The sequence below is a fragment of the Prionailurus bengalensis genome, chromosome A1, assembly GCF_016509475.1.
Source record: "Prionailurus bengalensis isolate Pbe53 chromosome A1, Fcat_Pben_1.1_paternal_pri, whole genome shotgun sequence".
NCBI classification, from domain to species: domain Eukaryota; kingdom Metazoa; phylum Chordata; class Mammalia; order Carnivora; family Felidae; genus Prionailurus; species Prionailurus bengalensis.
Window position 1 is genome coordinate 170,779,916 of NC_057343.1, and position 19,120 is coordinate 170,799,035.

The 19,120-nt window shown below is 37.1% G+C and overlaps 1 protein-coding gene across 1 annotated transcript in view; it reads left to right on the plus strand.

Annotated features, from left to right (window-relative positions):
- Positions 1–19,120, plus strand: part of MAN2A1 (mannosidase alpha class 2A member 1) — a 167,154-nt gene that overhangs the window by 115,026 nt on the left and 33,008 nt on the right. Inside the window, exons 13-16 of the mRNA XM_043595195.1 lie at positions 917–1,082; positions 2,798–3,016; positions 3,768–3,890; positions 7,144–7,258. Of these exons, the coding sequence (XP_043451130.1) occupies positions 917–1,082; positions 2,798–3,016; positions 3,768–3,890; positions 7,144–7,258 (623 nt within the window). The remainder of the gene's footprint in view (positions 1–916; positions 1,083–2,797; positions 3,017–3,767; positions 3,891–7,143; positions 7,259–19,120) is intronic.

The window sequence follows — 19,120 nt, forward strand, 5'->3', positions numbered from 1 at the left end:
ATTTATTTTTGGGACAGAGAGAGACAGAGCATGAACGGGGGAGGGGCAGAGAGAGAGGGAGACACAGAATCGGAAACAGGCTCCAGGCTCTGAGGCATCAGCCCAGAGCCTGACGCGGGGCTCAAACTCACGGACCGCGAGATCGTGACCTGGCTGAAGTCGGACGCTTAACCGACTGTGCCACCCAGGCGCCCCTTTTTTGTTCCTTCTAAGAAATGCATATAGTTGCAAATATTACCTAACCTTACCTTAATAGTTTATATTGTCCTTTTTCTAGCTAGTCACAATCAAACCTTTTTCTAGCACTGTTTATTATAAAATTTTAGCCCCTATTTTAAGTGGACTCACTTCAGATTATCTTTTTACCAGAACTAATGTCTTGGATAATAAGGGTCCCCAATATATATAATATATGTGTGAATTAATGTGATTTTGCATGGATAGCCATAAATTTTTGCTGTGTTTTAGTGGTCTAATAGGAATGTCAGAATTTTAATTTAAATTAATTGTGACTAAAATACCAATAGGCAATGTATGGGGTTTTTTACTCAGTGAGATTAGTAGGCAGGGATCAGGATATTAGTTGTATCAAGCTGATTATTTTAGAAAGACTAATAAAGCCATGTTGTATATAGGTCATTTTCTGGGCCATGGAAATAACTTTATTATAGTTCTTTTAATGTCTTCCATTTGTATAGCATTTTATTCTTAGAAAGTGAATCATTATTTCGTTACCCTTTGTACTGTGTTCTTTGTGATGAAACTCGTGTCCTTCAGAAATTTTACCAGAATGTTCCTTATAAGTCTTCTCTGTGTGTTTGACTCTATGACTGTCTATGAGCTGAGTCCTTACACATAGTGTGAAAGAAGTAAAAATATTTTTAAGACCTAAGAAGTGAAACGGCTGTTTTTGCAGGTATCTTGTCATCTGTAATCCTTCAGAACAAGACCGAAACTCGGTGGTCTCCGTCTATGTGAGTTCCCCCACAGCACAAGTGTCTTCCGCTTCGGGAAAGCCAGTGGAAATTCAAATGAGCGCAGTTTGGGATACAGCAAGTATTATTTCACAGACAGCCTATGAGGTACGTTTGCCGTGGAGCTTGTATACGTGCCCCCTTGAGCTGTCAAACTGATGTGTGTGAAGTGGTTAAAGTTGTAAATACCGGAGGATTTAACTGGCCAGTTAAGTGACGCTAAAGGAAAATAGATCCTGGAGCGCCTGGGTGGCTCAATCAGTTAAGCATCTGACTCTTGATGTTGGCTCAGGTGATGATCTCACAGTTAACGAGATCGAGCTCATGTTGGCTCTGTGCTGACAGTGCGGAGCCTGCTCGGGATTCTCTCTCTCTCTCTCTCTCTCTCTCTCTCTCTCTCTCTCCCTCCCTCCCTCCCTCCCTCCCTCCCTCCCTCCCTCTCCTCTTTCAGTCTATCCCCTCCCCAGCTCATGCTCTCCCTCTCAAAATAAATAAACTTTAAAAATAAATGAATAAAGGAAAATAGATCCTGTGTTTCCTGAAATACTGATATCTTTGTTACTGTGTATACTGTATGTTATTATTAGTATATGTTATTAGCATGTATTGCATATCTCTATAAATATCCTAATGTTTTCCTGAAGTAATGAAGTAATCATTACTCATAAAATTGTGAATTTTTTCATTTAACTCAATTTTTTTCTTATATTTATTTATTTTTGAGAGACAGAGACAGCACAAGTGGGGAAGGGGCAGAGAGAGAATGAGACACAGAATCTGAAGCAGGCTTCAGGCTCTGAGTTTTCAGCACAGAGCCTGATGTGAGGCTCAAACTCATGAATCATGAGATCATGACCTAAGCCAAAGTTGGACGCTTAACTGACAGAGCCACCCAGGCGCCCCTGTTTAGCTCAATTTAATGATAGTTATGCATATGGAAATTGAGATAAATAGCCATTTGTCTCAGAAAAGCATACTACCAGCTTTTCATTGCAAAGATGACACAACACACCATGAAAGAGAAAGACTTCCTAAAATAGAAGAAGGTGCTTTTTTTCTGAAATATAACAATGGAAAATTGGGGCTCAAGTAACAGATGTTTTTGGTAAAAAATTTTTAAAGTAATATTAACCTGAACTTTTCACTAGAAAGTATCAATATTTGGTGTCTGGAGTGTAGTTTAAACCATGTACTTCTGAAGACACAACCATAAGCTAGGAACTCTAAATGAGAATTACTTTGCTTGTTAAGAGCCATTGCTGGCTGCTTTCATAAATTCATAATATTTAAGGTAAAAAGGAAAAGTATAAAAGCAGCTTTGGTCAGATGTTACAGGAAGCACCCTATCTAGAAAACGAATCGAGCTCCTGGAAGGCAGGGGTCATGTCTTGTAGTGTGCACATCCTTTATGCTTGTGCATTGTCTGCTAGACCCCAGGCATTCGATGACTGCTGTTAACATGCTTAATATTTATAGTATTGTTTTTACCGTGTTTATTTTTAATGTACTTGAATATCATAGTATTATAAAAAGATTCCTGATAATTAGGGAAAATCATTGTTCACAGTAAGCCCTTACCTTCATGGACAATTTTGTCCTCTGGGCATCTATTAAGAGCACTGTAGGACAATTGAGGATGCTCATATAATTTCATATATTGAATGAAAGCATAATGCCCTTGATAGTTCTACCACTGTGAAGTTTGTAGAATAGTGTTAGATGATTTTGAAAATATTGTAGTTTTTTGTTTTTATTAGACCTATAAATGCTTTTCTTTCAGTAGATTACATTTCTTAAAAAAATCTCTCATCTGCCTTTTAAAGATCTCTTTTCTAGTACAGATACCACCATTGGGAATGAAAGTGTATACAATTGTGGAATCAGCAAATTCAGATCCACATTTAGCCGAGTATGTCCTGTATAATGGTAACATCAAAGATAAAGGAATTTTCAACATGAAGAATGTAAAAAGTGCTGAGGAAGCTATAACTCTAGAGAACTCCTTTCTTAAACTTCAGTTTGGTCCATCTGGGCTTATGGAGGTATGTTCTGAATAGTTTTCAAATTCATGGAAGGCTTATCACTTTTATTATAATATGTGCAGACTGGGTATGCAAAGGGAGAAAAGTTGACCCAAACACTCTTGGGGAAAAGGATGCATGAGCAATATATATCTCATTTTTGTGTTCCACTATGGTCACTTGTTCCTAAAGGGTGTGATCTGTGGGTGGTGCTGATTTGTGAATTGTTTGTTACTGGTCCACAAGATAAGTATAGAGGCTATAACTGTTTAGAAATGTTTGTGGAAACTTCGAAAGCACCGTGGCACAGTAAATTTATGCCTGTTGAATCTAATAATAAAAAAATGCAAGTGTATGTTTGGTATGTCACTTTAAATGTAATTTTTGTAGTAATTCACTTTTATCGTACCCCACAAAAATATTGGTCCATGCATATTGGAGATAAAAAATAAACCTGTTCCTTTGTGCAGAAAGTTTGAGAAACACTGGTCCAGATCTCTTTGTGTATCTCTTTCTTCCTTGAGGAAGGGAGTTCTGACTTTTTGTTTCTATTGTGAAAGTTTTAAATTCTAAGTATAAAATATAAAAGTATACTTTTAAGTATAAAATTTTGGTTGTTCCTCCAAGAATTATAACATTAGAGTCTATTACCATTTTTCAGTCTGTCCTGAGGTTTTTTTGTTTTGTTTTTAATCAACCTACACATGGAACCAAATACAACATCATTAATATCTTCATAGTGAGTTGCCTTTAAACATTTTTTTATCCTTAGGAAATGATAAATAAAGAAGATGGTAAGCGGCATGAAGTAAAAGTACAATTTTCATGGTATGGAACGACGAGTAAAAAGGATAAAAGTGGTGCCTACCTCTTCTTACCTGATGGGGAAGCCAAGGTAAGTGACAATGAGCTGAGAAGTGAACAAGCACTGATTGAAAGAATAATGAAGAAAAAAATAAGTGCATCTCATTATCTTGTTATCTATTAGACATAGATGAGTTGGTTCCACTATGATATTTTCTTACTGACATTTGGTAATTTGTAGTCGAATGTTAGGTAAACAAATAATTTTTGCAAGGTTGGAATCCATGAAGATGCTACAATGAACAGTTGCTGTGCACGCATGGAAGTTACATTTGATTTAGGGTTCAAGTACTCTTATACTGGTATATACATAAGTGGCATGGTATATATCCAGAGACCAATTATCTAGCCATACAGGAAAAGTAAATTGCCCCCTGGCCATTTATCTCCTTAACTGCTAGCACTTTAAAAAACAACAAAAAAATTCCCCTATCCTTGACTGTAAAGGTAATATATGCAAATTTTGACACATTTTTGAAAACACAGAAAACTGAAGAGAACAATAAAATTTACCAACTATTTCCAAGGCCGTGCAAACCAGGGCCAACATTTTGATGTGTTTTTTATTGTCTTATGCACATCCCTTTCTCCCCATTTTCAAGTGTGGTCTTACTACATGTATATATTTTATTTTTCATTGTCATAGTGCTCACAATCTGACGGTATGTTCTTTGAAAACAATTTTAATATGTACTGTTGTGATTAAAAACTTAGAGATATAAGATGATTAAAGTCTGAGGGTATAATGTCTAACATGGTCAGTGTAGTACATAATACTGTATTGTGTAATATGCTGAGAGTAGAACTTAAATGTTCTTACACACAGACACACACACACGTGTGTGTGTCTGTGTGTGTGTGTCTGTGTGTGTGTGTCTGTGTGTGTGTGTGTGTATATATATGACAAAACGGAATTTCCTATTGTTGCATATGTAGATATTCTCTCAGTACTTCACTACTGTGCCATTGTGATAAGCCTTCTTTGTAACATTCTTTTTATGCAGTGTTGATTATTTCCTGAGAATAACTTTCTAGAAGAGTCATTTTGTGTCAGTGGATGAGGCCTTTAAGACTTGATATGTACCACTTCTCTGTCCCCTACAAAGACTTCATAAATATTCACTCCCACCAATGTTTTTGAGAGTAACTATAATATACCATGCCACGCACTGAGAATCAGCCATTTAAAAGCTTTCCGTACAGAAATAGGTAAAAAATATTTCACTGATGAGATTTTATGGTTATTAGGAAGGCTAAACGTTATATATTTGTCTCTCATATCTCTTTTGTGACTCCCTATGTAAGTTTTTGACCATTGTTCTACTGGTATGGCCTAAGGATCTGTAAGCATTCTTTTTTTATTTTTATTTATTTATTTTGAGAGAGAGTGGGAGAGGGACAGAGAGAGAGGGAGAGAGAGAGAATCCCAAACAGGCTCCATGCCGTCAGTGCAGAGCCTGATGTGGGGCTCGAATTCACGAACCGTGAGATCATGACCTGAGCCGAGACCAAGAGTCAGGTGCTTAACCAACTGAGCCACTCAGGCGCCTACGTAAGCGCCTTTATATGTGGTAAAAGTTAATCCTTTTTCCTATTTATTGCAAAATTTTCCATCAGTGTGTCATTGAACTTAATTATTTTGTGTTGTTATAGTTTTTTTAATTTTGGGGTAGTCCTGTATTTTTTTTTCTTTACAGCATCTTTTTTTGTCTGTTTTTTGCTTTTCTACTTCTACAGGTTTTCTCCACTTCATGATAAGTTAAAGATTCTCCATATTTTGTTGTCTAGAGACCTATCTCCTGCAAAAATTGTTGTACAATTTATTTATTTTAATTTGTTTTTGTTTGTTTTCCTACAGTTTAGAAGAGCCTGCTAACCGACATCAAATAATAGGTTTTATAGGGTAGCACTGGCAACCTGAAGGATTCTAGTTGTTTGTTGTTGTTTGTTTTGATTTTTTTTAAATCAGTGAGGAATTAAGGTAAACCATAGCTCATAGTAGCTGTTGCAGGATGGGCAGTGGAGCCTAAGTAGAAGCTGTGTCAGTGTGTTTTCTCTTGACAGCTTTTGTCATTGGACAGGAATTTTGTTTTTATTGACTGTTCTCATGCTTAAAAAAAGGAAAGTAGCTGTACTTACAGAATATTATATATGGCCAATAGGGACTAATTTATTTAAAATTATTCTCTCTTTAAATAGCTCTAATATTAAAGAAAAAGACCAAGGGAATTATTGTATGTTTACAAAGAGAAAATAAAAGAACACCAGCAAGGAGGCAGCAGGGTGCATCAGAAAAAGGCAGGAGGCCAGAAATCCCCGTGCCGGGTTTCCTCTGCTTCCATTACTTTCTAGGTATATGGGAAAATTAGGTCCAAGAACTTTGTGAATGCTAAAGCATTGTATTAATTTCAAAATATTTTTCTGTAGCCAGAGAGGTACATTTGGAAGAAAATTGCACTGTCCTGAAAATCTGATGCTGCTTAGGTAGCTCATGTTGTAAGCCTCACTCTTCATGACCTTGTTGAGCTTGTATAGCCTGTAGTGCTCAAGAAATTAGAATTCTTTATAAATGCTTTCCATTTATGGTTTTCCAAATGCTTTCCATTTATGCTTTTCCAAATGCTTTCCATTCTATGTCACCGAAGTTACTTGTTTTATTCCCAGTTTTTTCTTGACACTAGATTCTAAATAATGAAAACTAAACCAGTAGTTGCCATAGTTTTTTCAAGTTTGTAAATTTGCGTTATATTCTGCTAGCTTTTCCTAGTGAAAGGGCAGTATGTTTGATAGAGTAGTAAACCTAACTGTGATTACATGGTGTTTGTGAATCCTGCTTTCTGTTTGCTTAGATGACTCCCTGTGGCCATCCTTACCACCTGTCCTGACCCCTGAACATTAGGGGCCATGGTTCTAATAAATGTTTGCCTGGGAAAATGTCAGTGCTGTAGAATGAGTGGTATTTCTAATAAATCACCAATGGACAATATAGAAGGATTTTAATTAGAAATTTTTATAGCTGGGAGGGAATGTTTGTAGATCATCTAGGCCAATCAGGTTGTAAACATTTTTATTATTTTCTGTTTTTAGTACTTTTTATGTAAGGAAAAACCTTATAGTAAAGTTTTATAGTTTGTGCATATTCTGATAACTTGTAAGGTTTGGTTTTCACTTGAAATTGCAGATTATCAGGTGTTAAGTATTTGCCATTTTGGAAATTATAATAAACATTTCTTCAAAAAGTTAAAAGCCAAATTTTTTTCTTAAAAATGTCATTTCCTCCTCAGCCTTATGTTTACACAACACTACCCTTTGTCAGAGTGCAACATGGAAGGTTTTATTCGGACGTGACTTGCTTTTTTGAACGTGTTACCCATAGAGTCCGACTGTACAACATACAGGGTAAGAAAACAGAGAAGCACAATTGTGAAACATGTGTACTGGTTCTTGAGTTTTGTTTGTCGTTTTTAATCAATTAGCAAGTTGTTTATGAAGATATAATCTTTCTAAATTTGCCATCATTCTTATTGTGTGTTTTAAAAATATAATACTTCCCTTTGATAATCAAAAATGGTAAATCTTTTAACTCTCTGCATCTACATATTCTTTTTTCCTGTGTATCTTTTCTATCATAATATGTGTCCCAGCCATGAGTTCATTAATTGGAAACTTTATTTCTAACATCTAAAAAATGTTATTTTTATTTTATTTTACAAAATGGAAATTATATCAAATATGGCTTTCAGTTAGTGGATCACTGACTGCCTCTGACATACACACACACCCCACATATGGCCTGCCTTAAATATGGAAGGTATTGCAATAGCAAGTATTACTGGAATTTAACTTTCTTTTAAGAAAAATGTTCATTACTAGTTCTTTTTATTCACAACTTTTTAGCTGGTAGAGTATAAAATCAGGCGATTGTTTATTGCTTTTAGGACAGTACTGAATAGCGTCTTTATCAACCAAGCAATAGTAAGTGGGCTTCTAATCCTTTTAGGGACTTAACCACGGGCATTGGCACTGGTCCTTCCCTAGGATTTGGGTGTAGCTATGATTCCCAGATAATCTCAATAAGAGTTGCACATTTATGTTGGTTGATGTTGAATTCACCAGTTTTAGAATGGAGTACTTTTCTAACCACAAATGTAATCCTAATAACCAGACCACTAACCATGGTATCAACTGTCTTAGAAAAGGACCTCATAAAAATGCCACTTTAGGTGTTTCTTTGCTATTAGCTATGCTGAAAAAGCTAGGAAAGGAAAAATTGTTTCCCTGAATCTTTTTTTTTTTAATGTTTATTTATATTTTTTGAGAAAGAGAGTGTGAGCGGAGGACAGGCAGAGAGAGAGGAGACACAGAATCTGAAGCAGGCTCCAGGCTCTGAGCTGTCAGCCCAGAGCCTGACGTGGGGCTCGAACTCAGGAACAGTGAGATCATGACCTGAGCAGAAGAAGTCAGATGCTTAACCAACTGAGCTGCCCAGGCACCCCTCCCTGAGTCTTTATACCAGTAAATAATAAAGCATTTTAAAGCTAATGATAAAATATATGGACACGCACTGTTTACTTTTTAGGTAATGTGGGGAAGCAAAGGGTACTTTGTTCAGGGAATGTTCGCTTTGCTACCTGTAAGAAAGTTCATAGTTCTGAAGTAATCTTTTATTGAGTTTTCTCAGCTCTCTAGTAAGTCACAGTCTTTTTGCCCCATCCCTTTCTACTCTTAAAAACATTTTTTTTTAATGCTTATTTATTTTTGAGAGAGAGAGAGAGAATGAGCGTGAGCAGGGGAGAGGTGGAAAGGGAGACACAGAATCTGAAGCAGGCTCCAGGCTCCAACTGTCAGCACAGAGCCTGACACAGGACTTGAACCCACAAACCATGAGATGAGATCATGACCCGAGCTGAAGTCAGAGGCTTAACCAACTGAGCCACCAGGTGCCCCAAGGGCAACTCTACTCTTGCATAAGCTATTGTTCAACATCTCTGAGAGCTCTAAAATTACACTTTCAGCTATGACCAAAGGTGTCATTGTATGGGTGAAAATGGCATCATCACACAGAAGATCTGCTTATCTGCTTTTAGATTTGCTTACAACTGTTGCTTTTAATGGAAAATGTCTTCCTTGAGTACAACATAGCACCTACTGTGGCACAGACCTGTTTACCAAGTGTGGTTCAGCATTGGTTTTCATCAGTTAATACTTAGGGATAGCTGTGTCTCAGAGTTAATGCTGAAGCAGCTCACCAGAGAATTCCAACTTCTCAATCAAGTATATTTGCCTAATTGCTTTTGCTTTTCTTTAATTGAGTCAGTCACTGTCACTGCAGCTTCACAGTTTTTGCAGGTTGTCCGGGGGATCTAGATCTCATCACAGAGGATGGTTTCTGTAAATTAAAGGGCCCTCTTTGGCTACTGAGACCATAAGCTTAGTTTGCCATCATATCCCAGTGGTTGATTTGGAAATTAATAGGCTCTGACTTGTCTGTTTACTCATTCCAACAAACATGTATTTATCAGACCCTAAATCCCTTTCTTTTCTCCTCTTCCTTTCTTCCCTCCTGAGTAGTCCAAAATGCCCAGTGGCGGCTGATTCATAGCCCCTTAGCAGAACCAGGAACCACCAAGATTTAGCTGATTCCCAGCCCTCCAAGGTGACAGTGCCGGCTCTCTGATTAGTCAGTTAAGAAACAGAAGTTTTTCTCAACTGGGCACTTGGAATATTAACATAACAAAAAATAATAAAAAAAAAAATAAGAACACAGACCTCAGATTGCCTCTGGATGTGACAGTGGGTGGAATAAACAGGCTGAAGCATTTGTATTAGATTTTTGTAGCTTGAGAGCAGAAAGCTTCAGAAGTTTGTGGGAAATGACAGATAAATACGTTAGGTATAATGTGAAGTTAACTTAGAGTGCTTTTCCAGATGAATTTTACTGTTCTTGCCTGGATTGAACCTGAAACCAGCGTATGTAACTATTCGAAGTGACATAGCAATCTTTCTTTTTGCTCTCTCAAGCCCAGAGCATTTATTTTTTTTTTTTTTTCCCAACATGAAAGTAGTTGGTGGGAGATGAAGATACCAGCTCACCTGAAAGGCTTTCATCCAAAATATACATCCTTCTAATGTCCGTATATCAGCCTCTCTCAACAAATCTCCTTCTTGGAAAAAAAATAAGCCTAGGTGTGGAGAGAGCCTTTTTTCAGTGGCCTTCTTGACCCACGTCGTCTGTCCTTTGTGTGAAGGGTCGGGTTGTTGGCATCCTGGCTCATTGGGTTTTAATTAAATCACTAATCGAAACCTAAGGAAGAGATGTGAAGTCTTCAGGGTGTTTGGATCTCAGGGAGTTCAAAGTGCCTGAAAGGGGTCTGGTAATGCCACACCAAAAAAGCAATACTAAGAAATACTTGAAAGTTCTTTGGTGTTTTGAACTTTGGCCTCACAGCGCCTGGGTGATTGATCAAAATACGCGCAAAGAAAACGTCAGCCAGTTTCCATGCTTTTGTAGATCAGCTTTTGTTTAATATTTCTTAAAATAACAAAAATACCTACTTTCAAGTTTAACTTATTAATCTATCTTTGGATATATGCTAATTTTGCCCCCATTAAACTGACCAGATGTAGTTTATTTGGATGAGTATTAATGAATAGAGCCTGTTTGTTGTTAGTACCAAATTTATGAGCCAGAAAAAAAAATGGGGTTTGGGGGAGAGAAACTATTAATATTTTATGATTAGATACTGTAATTGTGTTAGGTTACTAAACCATTAATTATGCAGAAGATTTTATTCTCAGCAATAAGTGTAAAGAAACAAAGAGTTGATATTATGAATTATCTATCTTTGTTGAATGTCTGTTTGTATTAAATCCTTCAAATTTGGTTTATTTGAAATATTCTTTTAAAAAACTAAAGTAATGCAATCCTGATAAAATATCCTTAAATTCCTCAATCTCTGTTTTAGTTGCACTTTGACCCTTTTCTCCTCAAAGTAACTTTTGGCCCAAATTAAGCTTTAAGAGAAAACAAAATGAGGAATAAATCAAACAGCACTTCCAAATTATAAAAACCATGTGGTCATTACTGATTTCACAACAAACTGAGTTGGAAGGCATGGGTTCAACCAACTTTGTTTCTTTTCTTGGTTTTATATTTAAGTTTTAGTTTCTCTATTTGCATTCTCTCCAGGTTCTGAAAATGGTAGGAGGTACAGTGCAGCTTAAAGTTCTCTCTTAACATCATTTAAACTATTGAAAAACACGGTGTGTTTCTTTTCATTATTGTTCAGACATTACATTCAAAAAGGTTCAAGAAATAATAAATTAGAGGAAATCTTGTGCTCACTAGCGTTAAAAGCTCTACAAGATCAGAGAGATTTGAGAGATTGCTGATGAAACATAATGCTTTGCCTTTTATCAGGTTAAGTAAGAAATCCATTTGGTAGCACCCATAATTTAATGAAATGCCCTTTTGGAGCCTTTTTTTTTCCCCCAAAGATTATTTAGTTGGTAGAAAATAACATTTTTCTGGAGGAAAATGTGGGAGAAGTGAGGATTAATTTTTCTTGTACTGTAATCATCTTCCATTCAATTGAAACTTTAAGTGTTACTAAATAGACTACTTTAGCTTTTTTTGTTAATCTTGAATTGGAAGATAGAATGTGATACAAGCAGAAGTCCCTGTATCCCCTCATGTTATATTTGATATTGTGCCATCACAATAAGCACATACCTTGCGGTGGCATAATGATCAATAAGTGACATTTGATAGCTGTGGCTTCATTTGTCTTCAGAGCTGTAATTATTAGACTTTGGTGCCCTAGTTTTCTGACATCAACAGCTACTTTGAAGAATTAGGTTGCTATGGGTTACCAATGTGTCATGTACATTTTCACTAGCACAACGTTCAGGTTCCAGATCTGTTACAATATATACCTCCAAGCTTTCCCCCCCCAGGGACTACGTTCTCCTAGGCAGGTGTTTGTGAGTGAATGAGTATGTGTATAAACCATGTTTCAACCCTTAGGAGAAATATCATAAATGCAATACTCTGGCCTATTTTCCACCAACATATTATAAAAGTACTATATGTAATGGATCTTACTAAAAGAAAGCAAGTAGCCTGGAGGTAAAATGTAATGAACTGCCATCAAGAAGTATGGAAGAAAAGACTTTCCTTTGGCTGAAATGACTGAATAATTTTCTTGCCTGGGCACATTTAGCAATCGCAAAGAGGTTGCTTAATTTTTCTCTTTTGAATATATAGCCGAAATGGAGTCATAACATGACCCTTGACTTTTAGAGAGTCAAAGTGAACTTCATCTAGTTAAACACATAAGAGAATCACCTTGGGAATTAGAGATCTGAATCTTTACTTGTACCTTTAAGCCAACTAGGGTGACCTTGAGTTTGTCCTTTAATTTCTCATGCACTCAATTTCTTAAATTATAGAAAAATGACATGGTCAAGTAGGTGTAACTATTAAGGAGTCTTCACAAAACTTGTTATCACATGAAGTCTCTCTTTTTCATAACTCCCTGCTCCTAAATTCATCTTCTAAGGATGTTTGAATCTGGGCCTCCTATCCCTGGAGTCCTCCTACTTGTAAACAAGGTCTCAGAGCTTCACTGAAGTTGTTTTTATTTCCATAAAAAGATTCATGGGGATATTAAAATGGTTTGCAATCAATCTCTCATATTTTTTTCCCCAGGACTATGTTCCATATTTAGTTTGATTTAAGAGTAAAAAGCATTAAGTAAGTTATGGCTAGGCAGACTTAGGTAATTAAAACATTTCTGGAATACCATAATGTGCAATTGACTGCTAAAGATTTTTTTTCTGTTAATTGGAACTTTTAAAAATTGAAATAAGTAGCTATGTGTCGAATCTGATTATTCCCTACAGGCATGAAAGAGAAGGTTATTTTAAGGGACTATAAGCACATTCTGGTTACACAAATTCAGAACTCAGAGGTTATCTTGGGGGCTGTTTGACAGCAGCTGCTGTGTTGAAGCCATAGCTTCTTAGCAGGGAAGCATCATCCCCCACAAATATGTGTCGTACTAAACTCAGATCAAGGGTGTGGCGATGGGAAACGTAGGAGAGGTGTGATGGTTAAGAGCTCAGACTCCAGAGTCAACACACCTGTGTGTCATTTCCAGCTCCCATCCCAGTTCTGCTGCTTACCAGCTGTTTGACCTTGTGCAGGTTTTTACAGTCCTTGGTTTTGGCATCTTGAAAATGGTAGCAATAATAGAGTCTACCTCATAAGAGTGTTGGAGGATTAACTGAGTTAATATACATAAAGCCTGGCACCTACTAAGTATTATATCTCCTGAGGAGGATGTGCAGGCCAGATGAGTAAAGGCGTAAGTGTTACAATAGAGAGTAGCCATTGAGGGTTGGGAGTGTTGGGGAAGAATTGATAAAGCGAGTTGTTGAGATGCCAGATCTTGGAGAAATGTCACTTAAATAGGCAGAAAGGAATAAAAGAACATTACAAAGTGTGAGGTGGGGTTGTATCAATCAGACACCCTTGTTCCTGTAAGAATTTGAAAATCTTGGGGCACCTGGGTGGCTCAGTAGGTTAAGCACCTGACTTTGGCTCAGATCATGATCTCATTGTTCGTAGGTTCAAGCCCCATGTCCGGCTCTGTGTTGACAGCTCAGAGCCTGAAGCCTGCTTCAGATTCTGTGTCTCCCTCTCTCTCTGCTCCTCCCCCATTCATACTCTGTCTCTCTCTGTCTCAAAAAAATAAACATTAAGAAATTTTTTTTTGCAAATCTCTGTATTACATATATTTAAACTGATATCTAGTTTTTCTTTATACATTTAAAAAATTGCAAAGGATGATTTTCCTGGAATATAATCAATATTGACATTTAAAAATAAACATATCCAGTGAGTAGCAATTTGATACCAAATCATGCATTTTTAAAAAGGCCTGAATAAGATCTTTTTTTTTTAAGTTTTTTATTTGAGAGAGAGACAGAGAGAGCACAAGCAGGGGAAAGGGAAAGAGAGAGAAAGAGAGAGAGAGAGAGAGAGAGAGAGAGAGAGAGAGAATGAATCTTAAGCAGGCTCTACCCTCAGCACAGAGCCCTGCATGAGGCTTGATTTCATGATGGTGAGATCATGGCCTGAGCTGAAATCAAGACTTAACCAACGGAGCCACCCAGGCTCCCCAAGACCATCTTTTAAAGTCAAATTTCACATCCTTATTTTCTCCTTGAACTCATATTTCTATTCTACTTCCTCACAGAAATTTAGCTTAAAGTAATATTCTTATGCTTGAGTCTTGTTATTGGTTAACCTTTCATTACTCTTACAAAAGAAATATGTATGTATATATGTGTCTATATATTTAAATTTAAAATTTCTGTTATTCTAAAAGTATTAAATATGATGTGCATTGAGTTTTAAAAATTATTAATAGTATACAGTTGATCAGAAACAATCTCTATATATTACCAATTTTGTCATTTATTTCATGAACTTTAATGGAAGCCTTTCAGTGAGATAAATTATACATTTTGTATCCCCATATATTCATGTGTCCATTGGTGAATGTTACGTATTGCCAGAATGAGATAGGTTTCAGCATCGATTTTTTTACTAATTTTTATTTTTATAAGTGTAGGGCAAAGGAATGATGTTACTACCATAAATAAGTAGGTGGCAATAGAAGGAATCTTATTATAGGAATGCCGTTCAGTCCTTTGAACTCTTTATGAGTTAGATTCCATAAATCACAGAGTGGTCTATGTCAAACATAAGTTTCAGTTGATTATTTTTAATGATCTGCCTGGCAACTTGATTAGATACCCCTTCAATTTTGTTGAAAGCAAACAATTGAAAGTCACATGTTTTGGAAAAATATTTGTTACTCAGCCATTGAAGTTCAACCAGACACCAGTATTTCACGTTGTCTCTGTCCAGTGCCCACTAGAGTTAGGGTGAATGAGAGCTATGCTATTGCTTCTTTTTTGGTAAGTTGGGAGAAGGGATGGTGAAAATGTAGTTTTAAAGACAAAAACAAAAACAAGGAAGAACCTCTTGCCTCAACGGCAAGATCAGCTTGAGAAATGAGAGTGTACAGAATCTAGGCTTCCTGACTAATGGAGCCTTGGAAAGGAGCAAGTCGAGGAGAACAGGAAGTAGGCAAGTTCAGAGTGGCTGTCAGTGTGGAGGATATTCAAACGGATCATTGTGATTATTCCAGCATTCTTCCCTCACTTGTCCTAGACCAGGCCAAGTGTGGATCATGGGGAACGGAATAGGAAAGCTTCAGTGTTGTGAGCTGTTTTATTCACCTCCTATGGAAGGGCTTTAGTTAGAGCTTGCCTGTTTGGGATTTTAAAAAATGTTACTGATGTAGATGTTGTGTTCCCTCCAAGACAGAGCTTCAAAAAAAAAAAAAAAATGTCATTTCTTAAAATCAGTGTGTGTTAGGGAAAAAAAAAAAAAAGCTTCCAGTTTTATTGTGTATTCTTTCTGTCATTAGGTCTTCAAATATATTGTAGTTAATTGGTGTCATTTTTAACCAAAATTTGCAATCCATGGAATCAAAATGCTATATACCTTTCCTGTTATACATTTACTTTTGTGTCATTGTGAGAATTTCTGCAATGAAAAGCATAAAATATGTAGACTAGTGCCAAGCGCATAATAAGTTGATCAATAAGTAGTAGTAGTAGTTATTTATATAGTGCTTTAGAAATAAAACAAAGTAGTGCATCACCATTTTCTTAAATTCAAGACTTGGAATGGAATTTACTCAAATTTATATTCATGAAAGCAGATGTTAAAATTTTCACTTGTGGAGAAATAATCAATGTGAACATTTACAGACCTGGAAATCAGCAAGTACCTCAGAGGATAAATTAGATCTCACAATAGCTGGTAAGTTGAATAAGTCAACATGGAGAAAAAGGTCATCCAGTTGTGGGAGTTATTACCATTTTTATTCTTGGTACTTTCAAATGTGAGTACGGTTTTTAAAAATGATAATATTTACTTTTTAGAAAACAGCATCTCCATATTGACCTACTGAATTTATCATTGTTGCAAGACTTGTCATTAAAGTTTATGTTTTGAACTAAGCAGTGTGTGTTAATAACCATGAGTGTCAGCTCCTGGTTAAGTTGGATAAGTTCACAAAAACAATGTCACAAAAGTAAATACATAATGGGAAAGGTATTTTTATATTTTTGATGATTTAAATATAGCAAAAAAGATACTAAATAATCCCAAAATTGGAGGGGAAATACGCCCTGGTTTTTCATGGCAGCTTTTTTTGTTAGCTGTCATTATTGTTACCATTGTCCTACTTCGGCTATGAAGTGACAACTCAGTCACCCCCTCTGCTCAGACACGGATTCAAGAAAAAGGAATGAGGGCAATTTGATAACAAGGTTGCATTTGTGCCCAAGAACCTATATTTTAAGGATACTCACTAAAGACCTTCTTTGAAACTTAGATGCATTTTTTGAGGATTTACTTTGTATGATTTCATATCTATGTCAAATTCAGTTAAATACCTCTCCTGGGTTCTCATCTTTACTTTTCATTTTCTTGGATGGGTGTGGGTCATTATTATTCCATCTTGTTGTAAGGACTTGTTCTAATCACACATTCAGCATCACTAAGAAGATACCGAATTCTTGCCAAGTGTGAGACAGGTTCTGTTTTGCCCTTTCTCCCAGGCTGCTCCTTTCCACTCCTATAACCACTGGAGTATGGTGAGTGATGTCCGATTTCTAAGGTATACGCCTTGGAAAGGTACACTTTCCATTTCAAAACTGCTAGAATAAGGTGATTGGGTTGGTGGAGAGGATTGGACCAACTCTGACGTTTTGCAGGTCAACGTTAATTTCACCTGTCCAGATAGGTTTTGTACTGATCTGATGGTGAAGAGAGGAAACTGTGTGAGACAATTAGGCTTAGAATTCTCCAAAGGCCATCAGCTGCTGGTGCCATGGCCCCAGGCTCACCATCTGCATTTCTCAGTCACTTACCCCCTCCACTCCCCACCCCTGCGACATTTCCTTCTACCTCTTTCACCCACAAAGGATGTGTCAGAGGTGCCTTTCAGTGTTTCTATCCACACAGGAAGGAGTACCCTTCTCAGTTTTGTTAAGACTGGTGCTTAGCAACAAAATCAAAAGGTGATGCCTCCCTACTTTGACCCCTTGCCTACTCAGTTTCATCTTTTTCCCTCCCTTCTTAGAAAATAATCATCTTTTAAAAATGCTTAAGGGGCACCTGGGTGACTTAGTCGGTTAAGCGTCTGATTTTGGCTCGGGTCATGATCTCATAGTTCATGAGTTCAAGCCCCAAGTCTTGCTCTGTGCTGGCTTGGAGCCTGCAACCTGCTTTGGATTCTGTATCTCCCTCTTTCTCTGCCCCTCCTCTGCTTGTCCTCTATCTCTATTATTTTGTATTATTTTTATTTTATATGTGTCTCTCAAAAATAAATAAACATTTAAAACAAATAAAAATGCTTAAAATTCTATGTATACAAGTAATGTATACGCGTACTCTTTTCACAAAAATTTCACACATTATAGTATATCAGGTGAAATATTTCTGGAATCTTGTGTGGCCCATATCCTCTACTCAAGAGAGGTAATCCAGATACCTGTGCATGCACACACGCTCTCTGTCTCTCTCTCTCATATGCATGCATACAAGCACACACACATACATTTGCCCATCTGTAGAAAGATAATACTGTGTCTGTTCTTAGCATGAAGTTCATCGCAGTGTACAAGTGCAGCATTCACTTTCTGCATCAGATCTTTCTATACTAGGGCAGAGAGCCACCTCATTGTTTCCGTTTGCTACAGAGCATTCCCTAACATGATTGTTCCGGTTTTGTTGTTCATTTGCCTGTTGATGAACATACAGCGTATTTTCCGAGGATTTTGCCATTGGCAGCAGTGCACAGTGAATGCACTTGGGCTTGTCGTTAGTGTTATCTTAGGTAGATAAGTGAGATCATAGTGTCTTTAATTCATATGTGTTACTTTATTGGCCTCTAAAGTGACTATGACATTTAACAAAAGATTTTAGATGGTTTTGAAGAAATTTTATATTCTGGCAAGCCTGTCACCCTATTTTCATTATTTTTTATTTTATTTGTATTAATTATTCTGTTACTAATTTATTTTACTCAGGTGGCACTTGCAGGATATCAGATCCCAGGTCAGTACCCTCTCCCCTTCTTAAAAAATAATCTGGAGGTCTCCTTTCTACTTAGAGTCAGAGCAAAGCTGCTCTAATCTGGTCCCAAAGCAACTTCAACTTTGTCCAGTGGTGAGTTTGCCAGTGAGACATGGTGGCTGAGAGGCTTAGTGCTGCTTCTGTCCACCTTGTGATCGGGAGCAAGGAATTTCCAAGTAGGCTTAGGGTCAGGATTGAACGAGTTATCACATGCAAAGTATATGGTACATAGTAAGCATTCGGTCATTGTTGGCTTGTTCTTGCACATGGCTGTTATCCTTCACTCAGCACCACTTACTGTGTACCTGTGAGCATAAAGATAAAGAAGACATAGTCTCTGTGCTTCAGGAGTTTACATTGTAACATGCATGGGTTTGCTCAAAATTAAAGTACTTATTCCCTTATCTTTCTGGCTAAACTCTGTCCATGGCATAGTTTGCTTTCCTCTTATGTCAGCTGATTTCTACATGATGAGGGACTGCCTATTACATCTTAACAAATTCTATTTAATGGTGATTCTGCATCTACTACATTCCCAAGATGTCGTTAACACCTGGAATGCAAAGATGCTGTGTAAAACAATCTATAAGAAGGTCACAGGCACTAGGGAGGGGAAAAAAGGAAAAAAAACTTCAGGGTCCTGAAAGACTCTTTCGGCTTCTCTGCTACAGCTTTCCGCCCGTGGACTTGCTCTATTCTTTTTGTTTGTTTATTGTTTTTGAGAGAGAGAAAGAGCATGTATGTGCACATAAGTGTGGGGAGGGGCAAAGAGTGAGGGAGACAGAGGATCCAAAGTGGGCTCTGCGCTGACAGCAGTGAGTCTGACGCTGGGCTCGAACTCAAACCATGAGATCATGACCTGAGCCTAAGCAGGATGCTTAACAAACTGAGCCAACCAGGTGCCCCAACTTGCTCTATTCTTACCTGGCATTACCTGTGTTAAGAAAGATAAACAGTCTCCATTCTCTCTTTCCAGGGGGCAGAGTGTAAGGTGTTAGCAGCAAGGAGGTACTTCCTTTTTTTTTGTCAAAACCTGG